The sequence below is a fragment of the Mugil cephalus genome, chromosome 7 (assembly GCF_022458985.1).
Source record: "Mugil cephalus isolate CIBA_MC_2020 chromosome 7, CIBA_Mcephalus_1.1, whole genome shotgun sequence".
Taxonomy (NCBI): Eukaryota; Metazoa; Chordata; class Actinopteri; order Mugiliformes; family Mugilidae; genus Mugil; species Mugil cephalus.
This window is the reverse complement of record NC_061776.1, coordinates 8,312,580-8,323,822: the sequence shown is the minus strand read 5'-3', so window position 1 is coordinate 8,323,822 and position 11,243 is coordinate 8,312,580. Positions and strand designations below refer to the sequence as shown.

Sequence of the window (11,243 nt, the reverse complement as noted above, 5' to 3'; positions counted from 1 at the left end):
TATATATATATATATATATATATATATATATATATATAAATTGCACTACATTCGGCTAGCTTTATTTCCCCAGTTAGTTTTGATCATGGTTTTGATTAGCTGTGGGTCACCGGAAACAGGAAACCGGCAAGCGGAAGTAGAATTCTGTCATGGCTACTTCCATAGGCTTCTGAAGAAGCATGTGGATATACACTCAATTGAATTTAATTGAAATTTTTGAATGAGAATTATGATGGATAAGCAACAAAATATCAACTAAAACTGCAGATGTTGTGGGATGTTCCTATCAAAAAGTGGTACAAGGTACACACAGCGGATCACTAATTGTTTTGTTTGCAGGATGAAAGCTCCTACGATGGACACATGTGCAAACTGGACTCTGGAGAGCAATCAAAGGAGGTGGTCTGGCCTGATGGATCATGAGACGAACGCACGACTCAAGACAAGTCAGTAGAGGCAGCGTGATGTTTTGGCCAGAGTTCGGCTATATAGACCTTAGGCCCTGCCATCCAAGTTACGTACCACCACCTTCCACTGCTAACATTCCTGTAGACCACGTTCACCCTTCAGGTATTATAGCTGTTGCCTCTTTTAAGGGAGTTCCTGGAATGGTTTGAGAATCACAAAGACTTTGAATTCTCGAAGCTTGCAGGACTTAAAGGATCTATTGTTAGCATCTTGGTGTCAGATACCACAGCACACCTTCAGAGGTCTAGTGGACGGGTCAGAGCTCAGGTGGTCATAATGTTACTTTTATTTATTCAAAATCTTTTCTGTAGCTGTAAACTGTAGCACAGCTTTAATATGATCTTCCTCAGTGCTCAACATTAAGCTGGATATTCTAGTCTTTAGACAAGAATTCAGAAAAATAACTTTGAAAGACGCAAGCGTTGGCACCCCAGTTCTTTCAAAACGTAAAATACACAGAGGAAATATTGCACTAATGTGGGAAAAGTGTGGTTTAAACTGGCATACGGTAAAAACTGGGTCCTGTGTGGTTAATGAGGAACCAAAAGTGAAAAAGAGCAGACATGAAATCGACCACAACCTCTTTGAGAAGTACCAAGTTCTTCTGATCTAAAAGTCACAGGAAATTAAACTGCGCTCTGAGCATATAAGACATACAACACTTTTATCTTAACACAAAGACATGCCGAGACACCATCCAAGTCCCCAACGTACGTTTCCACATGCAATTTATAATTCCCTGGAATAAAAAGCAACATTAACATTTGAGCAAAAGAGCATTTTTATGTATGCACGGGGTTGTATTTTCATAATCACACTTCTCACCAAGATACTGTAACAAGATTGAGCTGTTGCTTGGTTTCACTTTCCGTTTTAACTCAATTCTGTTTTTTTGTTTGTTTGAACAAACAAAAAGTTTATTTTCATATTACTGAAAGGTCACGTTTTATTTTGGAGCCTGTAAAACTAAAAAGGAACAGCCCTCGAGCCTTTTTGTGGCCTCTTTTCTGTTGTTAGCGCGACTGTGGAGTTTTTCATCAGTGCAACGCTGGATTTTTTTTAAAACTGTCAGGAAGTGAAACTTTACACCACAGGTTCATAGACAGCCTCCACCGTCTTCTCCTCTCACAGAGCTGTGCAGTGTTGGACGTCTGTCAACAAATCCAGCAGAAGAGGTAAGAAGATCGTCGGCGTTATTCTCTGTTTCAGAACTAAACTCTTGTAAAATAACGGATAATTTCTTGTTTGACTTGTAACACTCAAGAATAAGAATGAGTAAAGAATAATAATGATCCTTCTGCTCACTCAAATACATCACGAGGGAGACGTCCAAACGCTTGGTGAAAAGTAGCTAACTGAAGAAAGATTTAAATGTTAGTTGAACCCAGGTTAATAATCTTTTAGTCTTTGCCAAGGTGGATGTTTCCACTGTGGAGAACTAACATGGATAGATACAAAAAACACAAAACTGAAACAAAGGCTTCAGGCTCTAAGTGACTTGTTCTGCTCTAAATGACTGTAGTGTATTTTTGCTTTGAACATCTGTGGGCAGTTTCCACCTGAAACTCTAATAAAGACAATCGTCTGTATATAGAGAATGTATTCAGATTTACCTGGGTGTAAACAGCCACAACCTCTCCAGTCTGAAGAGTCATGTGAGTTTAGGATGAACACCTCCCCCAGATGTCCCTTCCTCTTTTCTTTTTTTTTTTACAGTAGCAACATTTTCAGGAAAGCCCAGCGTTTACCCCAACGTATTCTTGATTCTCCACAACGGAGATGTTCGGAGAAGCATCTGACAAAAACAAAAAGTATTTACACATATACACATATAAACTGGCTGAACTGGATGAATCCAACATACTGTAGCGAACAGATAAGCGGAGGCAGAAGATGTTTTCTCGGGACAAGCCTTGACACGTCTGTCCGAGCCTTCTGCAATGCAAAGAGGAGGACCTGAACCCCATCGCCTCCGGGCTAATCACGAGGCTGCGTTATCGTCAGGTTCCTCCAGACACAAGGACGTACGCTGCAAATACTGTTCCTTGCACAAGTTTAAAATAAAACATAAACGTATGATGCATATTATTTGTATAGCTTAGCATTGAATGCACAGTAACAAAGTACGCTGGTACATGACACTAGGACCACTAGCTAGGACTGCATTTTGCCACTTGTTAAATGATTGACGAACAAAAAGTGCGTTTTAATTAATGCGAAGAAGTTTATTGGTAGAAAAAAACATGTGAGAGAAATGTATGAAGGAGTGAGGAGGCGCTGTGTGAGTAAGCTGAAAACTAAGCTGAAACAAAAACTAATTTCCAAGAAACAACCAACAACACACCAGGCGAATGGGTGGAGATGAGAGGTCTAATCAGGGGAGGAGGCAGGAAATCTGAAAACCAGTCTAGATCAGGAAGTTGTCCAGATCTGGTGACTTAATACAGGCAGATTATTGAATAATCTTTCTGAATAAATATACATAAAAACTTAGAAATTAAATATAATCTAAGGCGACTCAAAGGTCAGCACCACGAGTTCTCTTTTAAATCTTCATATCAATCTGTGCACTAGACAGGAATCTAAATCAACGTAAAAACATGAGCTACTGATAAACGTCATCACACCGAACACGTCACAAACCGCAATCTAACCACTTCTGCTCTTTTTTTTTCATTTTGCAGAGGTCAGTTTTCATGTGTTCCTTATTTGTCACAATCTTTCAGCTTCGACCAGAATGTCGGACACAGCGGACGCCGTCGCGACCATACAGGCTCAGGACGCCTCCAGCCCCGATGTGTCCTCGCCACCGTCACCGCCGAAGTATTCCTGCCCGGAGCAGCCGCCCCCACCTTACTCTGCATCCTCAGGAATGTACTCCCCGCCGAAAACCCACGCCCCCCCTCAGCACTCTGCATACGAGTCCTTCCGAGACATCAACCCAGAAGAAGCGTCGGACCAAACTCCGCTTTTATCTTCCGTCGATGACCGGACAGTGAGGAGAGGGTTCATTAGAAAGGTTTGTGCTCGGTGTTTTCGGTGAGACTTGTCTGGATGTTTCAAATCACTAAAGGTGATTAAAATGAATGAATTTAGGAAGGAAAACATACTCATAGACGTGAACAAAACATGAACAGAAAGTTTACACATATTCTGATTAAAAGATATACGATTTTATTGATATCGATTCTGCTTATCGATCCAATTCTTTATCATTTTCCATATCAATTCCTCCCGTGAAGTTTTGGTTTGGAAAAAGTAGGCGTTTGTGGTTTCGTGTAAACGACAGAAGTTTTATTGAGTTTCCTAAACAAGAGATAAGAGTTTGTGTAAGAAAAACAGGAAACTGGTCACTGGATCCTCACTAGCACTGCTCTGCTGAGACTCAGCGGTAGCCACAGTCGTTGACCGGAGGGTGTTGAACACGTGGCTGTATATGATACATGCATCATCCACAAATACTTCATCATGGTGGTGATGTTTCTGCCCTTGCTTGAAATCATGGTGCTGCATAAATTGCTCAGTGTGTTGTTACAGTCCCTTCTAGTGAAGTGAAGCCACACTCTCCACCGGTTTTAGTCGCTCTGCCATCGCGTCTTCCTCGTTGTCCTCATGTGATGTGGTTCGACGTGAAGATTCTTCTTCTTCTTTCATTTTATGGCGGGCATTAAACAACTTTTAAGTGCATAACGACCGCATTCTGAACTGTGATGTAAAGATTCGGCACGAAAAGTATCAATAAGGGGAATCGATAAGCATGAAGCCTAATGATGAATTGGTTCTTTAAAAGAACTATCGATGCCCATCCCTACATTTTGACCTCTCGGGATGATTTCTTGGTTAATGTGAACTTGTGCCTCCTCCATCTTAACTCCATTTGGTGCTGTAGCTGACGTTCACCTCTCAAAAAAATGTAAACGCACGTCACCACACGAGCTGTGATTGCTCCGCTTCATAGTAGCATCGTTAGTATTTTCTATCTGCTTCACGGTTTTTTATTGATTGTTTTGGATCAATTAAGAATCGGTTGAGTGAGGAGGTTCAGAGATAAATGAAACAGGAAGTATAAACCAAAATAACCTGGCTGGCAAAAAAGACACAGCGCCGACTAGTGTTTGGGTGGCGCTATTACAGAGTGAACCGGACTGACAAACACACAGCTATAAATGAGACTGACGTTGACTGTGTGGGAAGGTTATGGCTTATAGGTCTCACATTACTTTAAATGAGCCTTTAGACTGATGGTAGGAGGGATGAACTGTACAAATAAACTTTAAAAGGCAGATGAAGACAAGTCACAAGTTCAAAAATCAAAAGGAATTAAAAAAAAAACACACACACATACAGTTTTTTATTGCGATATTTAGGTTTTGCGCATTTCTAAGGGGAATGGAAACACGACAAATGAGGCATAAGTGAAACACATCAGGGTGGGAATGGGGGGGTTCCCAGGGATGGCAACCACACAGAGGGAAGTGAAGACATCGGAAATGAGAGTTATTGACTTACATTACGAAACAGGAAATGCCCAAAAAAACAGGAACAGTTAAACATGACCATGTGCCGCAGAACCAGATGTGACACTAAACATTTAGTTCATTCAGAGCAACGGGCAAACTGTCCAGGACCAAGTCACAACTTAAGTTTTCTTAATAATAAGGAATTAATTAATTATAAATATATGAGTGTATAATGAACCTCGTAGCTAACTGACGATGTAAAGGCAACGGTCGTCAGGTGGAACAAGCTTCCAGCAGATGTTAAACGAAACCTCCCGTAACCATGGATACAGAAATTACACAATGCTTATAAGAGTTAAAAACAATAATAATAACAAATACGTTTAAAGCAAATATGATGAAAACAGAAAGAAACGAAAGAACGAGGGGCAAATACTAGGAACGCTTCCACTCTTGTTGGTGCTGAGACAGCTGTTTGTGTTGTTGACGTTGCGTCGGCAAAACAATAACAAATATATATATATATATATATATCCTGTCCTGTTTCATTTCCAGGTGCTAAAAGTGACTGGTGGGAGGACGGATGTGCCGCACACAGGCAAATAGTTTTCCACCAAGTGACAGTTAAACCGACTAAATGAGTCTGTGATCTTTCCAAGTAGCTCACCCAGGAAGTTTTCTTTTAAAAACATTACTCACAGACACGAGCAAAGACGTCAGAGTCACAAGGTCGGGTTAGGTTTTCACTCATATCATGACCTGTAGGGATGATTTATTTCTTTCGCCCTTTGTGGTTCTTGTAAACATTGTGTAAGTGGGACAATTTAATGTCGTGTCCAGGTGTTGAAGGTGATTTAGACTGATAGGAACTGAAACAATAACAATAACCAAGCAACTCTGTAATTCTTCTATGAAGAAGAAGACACTGACTGATGCACCCCTGAATCAATAACTATTTTGTTTTTGTTTATTATTATTTCTTTGCCACAAACTTTCCCAGTTCAGCTGTTGCAGTAATGAAGCTGCTCACTTCTTTGGTCTCGTCCCGTGCAGGTGTTTTGCATCGTGACCCTCCAGCTGCTGTTCACCTTCAGCGTGGTGTGCGTGTTCACCTTCTCCAGCGTGGTCAAGGAAGCGGTGCAGACCCACCTGTGGGCCTACCTCAGCTCCTACATCATCTTCCTCGTGGTCGCCTTCTCCCTCCAGTGCTTCAGGTCCTTCAGCCAGCGTCACCCCTGGAACATCGTGGGGCTGGTGGGTGACAGACGCACGGGCACGAGGCTGAAATATGAGATGGGGGGAGTCCTTTATTTACCTCACAGTGGTGGGAGGGGTGGGAGAAGTTTACAGGAAACAACTGTTGGATGAGAAACGTCACACCTTTGAAGGAGAAGTGAAACATATTTTGTTGCTGCCTCGGCCGAAAGTCGCACTTTCACCGAAGATCTACCAAAAGACCCAAGCAGATATTAGAAATCAGTTGTTGAGGTTTTGTCGTGACGTAAACTTGGCTTTCGTCAGGAAGCGCAAGAACCCACATCCGCACCTGAATGTGTTTTTTTATCTGAGGACGTGTGACCACGACGTTTAATGGCCTGAATCTTTCTGTGTTTACAGTCCGTCGTCACCGTGAGCATGTCGTACATGGTCGGGACAGTTGCCTCCTTCCACAACACGGCCGCCGTGGTCGTCACCATGGGAGTGACGATTGCCGTCACTTTGGCAGTCATTGCTTTCACGGCGCAGGTTTGTCCACCAGCTCTGTTTCCAAACAGCTTATAAACTTAATATCTCTCCTGGTTTTCGGTCACCAAGGCCTCATCTAGTCTGACGCTCACTAAAAGCCACCGAATTTAACAAATTATGTGCAAGTACCGTCTCAAGAGCCGAGTTTGTAGTCCAGCCTGTGGCACTATTTGCTCTAAGATACTAACTTTTATGTCGTGCCTCGTTTAAGGTATGCACCGATCAGGCATAACATTATGACCACCTTCCTGATATTGTGTAGGTCTCCAAAACAGCTGTGGCTCATCAGAGGATGAACATGGGTCAGTTTGGGATCTAGGAAATTTGGAGGCCAGGCCAACACCTTGTGATGCTCCTGAAGCATTTTTGTACATGTGTCTGTGTTAGGCTGCATCCTCCTGGGGGTGTCTGGTCTGGTCTAGGTGGGTGCTACATGTCTAAGTAACATCCACATTAATGCCAGGTCCAAAAGTTTCCCAGCAGAACACTGAATTGTCACAAGGTGGTCAATGTTATTTACTTTATCCTGTCATATGTGGTCATAATGTTATGGCTGTATAAGAAAGTTGAGTTATTGAACGTGAACATAAGAGAAGAGAAGATTTATTGAAATGTTTTCCAGTGTAAGGTCCACCCACTAGTAGGGCTGCTCTTAAAAATGTGTTGCACCTGATTGATATTAGTATAAAAACAGAATAAAAGCAACATTACAACAGTAATGAAGTAAAAATATAATAAATAGAAATGTTACCTGAGATCAAAACAGAATATCGTGTAATGAAATCAACTACTGTCTTTCTGTGCTATTTGCAGACTCGTTATGATTTCACTATTTTTTACGGCGTCATGTTGGTCCTGGTCGTGGACCTGTTCATGTTCGGCTTCTTCTGCACCTTCCTGTACTCGTACATGGCCGACATCGGCTACGGATGCCTGGGAGCTCTGGTCTTCTCTCTGGTAAGGGAAGCAGGACGCCGCCGCCGCGCATTTTCCTCGCTCAGGTCACGGATGTGTCTTCGCAAAGTGCTTCAGATAAAATTAGCACACTTTAAACATCTTGCAGCTGCATCTTTTAAACACTTTGGAGGAGGTTTAGAGTTCGTTGAACTCAGGTTGATGACGATATTGATCTTTAAAAAAAAAAAAAAAAAAAAAAGTCTTTGCCAGATGTTTGGATGTTTCCGCCGTGATGAAGCCTTATGAATAGACCCAAAAAACACGAAGCTAAAACAAAGTCGTCCGGGCTCGTTTGAGTCGTTTTAGCAGGAACATCTGTGGGTTGAGCGCACTTGAAACTTGACGTGACTGGAGTCTGTTTACGACCTGATTAAGATGAGAAAATTATTTGGGTGAGAAGAATATAAACAATTTCAGGACTGAAGAAAAAGCGTCATTTACAAAGAGAATCATTTTAGAGATATTTAGGTCACATGGATGGATTCATGAACTAAAAATGACAAATTAATATCTACACACTCAAGATTAGAAGTTTTGATTGGTTTAATTAAGACCACCCGCCTAATATTGTGTACACATCATAAGGTGAAGACAAAGAATATAAAAATTATTATTTTATTTGTGAAAGACAAAAAAAAAAAAGGCTGATTAGGACGATTAAATCCTTGAACCACCCTAAGTAAAATGAGATAAAACAGGCCTGACCTGCCGGGGTGTGGACTCTGTTGTAGGAGCCTCCAGCTGCAGACAGGGGTCAGTATAGACACACACAACAAACTGATCGTGCGCATCAGTGAGTCCTGTCGCTGGTTCCCCTCTTTTCTTTCTTTGGACCGCTGCACCCCAGAAACCCCGTCCAGCCCCGTCCACCTTAATTTGTCCCTTCAAGTCGCTCAAATTCTTCCACCTGGCAACTTTTCCTGCTTCTGACAAGATGTTCAACTCAATGCCCGACGTATCCGACCCACTCACAGGTTTCCAGATATTTACTGTTATTCACTTGACCTGTCATAATGGTCATAATGTTGTGGCTGTTCACAGTAGGCGTGACAACATATTTGAAATAATGAATAGATTTAAAGCCCTTTTCATAGGGAGCAGATACTGATTGTATTGAAAATGATTCTTGTTTACAACTGCTTTTGTTTTTCAAGTGTCTTCCACATAAAACGTCTTTTATCCCAAACGTGTAATGAATTTCTGGCGTCAGCGTGGAGCTCATTCCTCACTCAGTCCCGACTCTTGTTCTCTGTCCCAGTTCCTGGTGATCGACTGTCAGCTCGTGTTGGGGAGAGGAAGCTACGCCCTCAGTGAAGAAGATTACATCAACGCTGCTCTCAACATCTACCTGGACATAATCCTCATCTTCCTCTACCTGCTGGGTTCGAGGAGGTGAAACAGCACAAAGAGACACACACACACACACACACACACACACACACACACACACACACACGCACACACACACACTCCAGCCTGTGAAAGAGGACGTCCTTTATTGTTGTTTGCTTGTACATAATCTTACAGTTTTGTGTTTTATGTGACAAAAAGTGAATGATTTTCAACAGATTCTTTGTCTTTGTCTGTTTCACACCAATAAAAAAATATAAATATATATATTTTTTTGTTCTTTCATTATAACCCAAATATTTGATTTACTGGAACTCATTAGTAGTTTTTGACACTAATGAGACACATTTCATCACATCTAAAGGAGTCTAAAGATACACATCCAGTAGGCCCAAAATGAAATTCATGTTCACAGCTTTTATTGACGTGAGGACGACATAAAGCCAACAAAATATATCAAGCAGTAGTTCCACTTCAAGTGATAAAAACATATTTAAAAGTAATTAAATATACAGAGAAATGTATGTTCAACTTGATAGAGAAGTCTAAACCACATCTAAGGCTGAGCCCAGACACCCTTTGGAGGATCCTGATTTCAGCCGCTTGTAACTGCGATGCCAGTGACTCGGTCACTACCCGCAGTTCATGACCATAGGTGAGGATTGGAACATGGATACACAAATCAAAATCTTTGTCTTACAACTTAGCTTTTCACATGGCAGATCGATACAGCCCTCGCATTTCTCCAGCCACTGCACCAAACCATCTGTCCATCTCTTCCTCCATTTTACCATCAGTCATGAACAGCACCCAGAGATACTAGAACTCACCCCCTCCAACATTTTCTGTGCCATGGCCTTGGACTTGGAGGAGCTGACCTTCAACCGCTTCACATTCAGCTGCAAACCATCCCATTGTGTGCTGGAGGTCACAGTCTGATGGAGGCAACAGAACCACATCATCTGCAAAAGGCAGAGACGCAATTCTGAGGTTCCCATACCAGACACCTTCCTTACCCCGATTGCGTCTTGAGACTGGGGACAGGGGACAGCCTTGTCGGAGTACAACACTCACTGGAAACACGGTTGACTTTATGCCGAGGATGTGGACACAGCTCTCACTTTGGTTGTACAGGGGCTTGTGACAACAATTCCCTAAGCAGCTCTGCAAGGGTAAAGAGCTGGTCCATTACTCCATGACCAGGACAGAATCCACATTGCTCCTCCTGAACTTTTAGACTATCAGTCGGACTCTCCTTTTCAGTAGCTGGGAGTAAACTTTCCAGTGAGGCTGAGTAGTGTGATACCACTATAGTTGGAGCGCACCCCGTGGCCCCATTTTTAAAACTCTGGGCCATAGTTCGGTTTGCCAGAACCTCACAGAGGTCAACCGTCTTTCTCCAAGTCCAAGTCTTTCTCCAAGTCCAAGTCTTTCTCCATAGCTTCTCAGCCTCTCCTCCACCAAAAGCCCTCCTTCTTCAGCTTGACGTCTTCCCTGACTACTGCTGTCCACCAGGACACCCTCCAGGTCCTCCAATAAGTTTCAGACACTGAACTGAACTGAACTGCCGCCCAGTGCATATCCACAGACAACAGTCAGAGCCGTCACCTCAGCAATTTGTCATCGCTTGTCTTTTTTTTTTTATTCAGACTCTTGCTTTGCTCTCTCCTTCTCTTAGCTGCAGGTTGCTTTTCTGCCTCCTGCTCATCCTCTTTGACTTGAACCGGTTTCTCATTGTGAAGTGCCACATCAACAATGTCATACAAACTTTCTGAACAAAATAAGTTAATTCATGAAGAGGTGGACTTGCTGGTGTGTTATAGATCATTGTCCTGCTGCAGAATCCAAGTTCGCTTCGACTTGTGGTGATGAAGAGATGACCACTGATGAAGAGATGGCCACACATTTTCTTTCAGGATTTTTTTGGTAGACAGCAGAATTCATGGTTCCATTTATCACAGCAAGTCTTTCAGGTCCTCTAGCAGCAAAACAGCCCCAGACCATCACACTACCACCACCAGATTTTACTGTTGCTATGATTTTTACTCCAGATGTAATGGTACACACACCTTCCAGAAAGTTCAACTTTAGTCTCATCAGTCCAAAAGTCTTGAGGATCATCAAGATGTTGGCCAAACTGAGACGAGCCTTTCTGTTCTTTTTAGTGTTTTTGCTCTTTGAACTCTGCCTCTGATATTTTAGCCCAGTCTCTTTCTTATAGAGGAGAGGTATGTGCCTCTTTTTTTTCCCTCCATCTCATAC

General features: G+C 42.3%; 1 protein-coding gene across 1 annotated transcript; it reads left to right on the top strand.

Moving 5' to 3' along the window:
* Positions 1–558: 558 nt before the first annotated feature.
* si:ch211-284o19.8 (protein lifeguard 1) lies at positions 559–9,245 on the top strand. Its single transcript, XM_047588554.1, has 7 exons — positions 559–570; positions 1,600–1,643; positions 3,195–3,487; positions 5,982–6,182; positions 6,546–6,674; positions 7,488–7,631; positions 8,890–9,245. The coding sequence occupies exons 3-7, from the start codon at positions 3,206–3,208 to the stop codon at positions 9,025–9,027; spliced, it is 894 nt and encodes a 297-aa protein (XP_047444510.1). The 5' UTR covers positions 559–570; positions 1,600–1,643; positions 3,195–3,205; the 3' UTR covers positions 9,028–9,245.
* Positions 9,246–11,243: the final 1,998 nt, after the last annotated feature.

Bases quoted from the DNA above. Each gene is read 5' to 3' on its own strand.
- si:ch211-284o19.8 (XM_047588554.1), top strand. From the start codon at position 3,206: ATGTCGGACACAGCGGACGCCGTCGCGACCATACAGGCTCAGGACGCC. The intron at 6,675-7,487 runs GTTTGTCCACCA...TGCTATTTGCAG, and splicing joins TCATTGCTTTCACGGCGCAG to ACTCGTTATGATTTCACTAT. The intron at 7,632-8,889 runs GTAAGGGAAGCA...TCTCTGTCCCAG, and splicing joins GAGCTCTGGTCTTCTCTCTG to TTCCTGGTGATCGACTGTCA.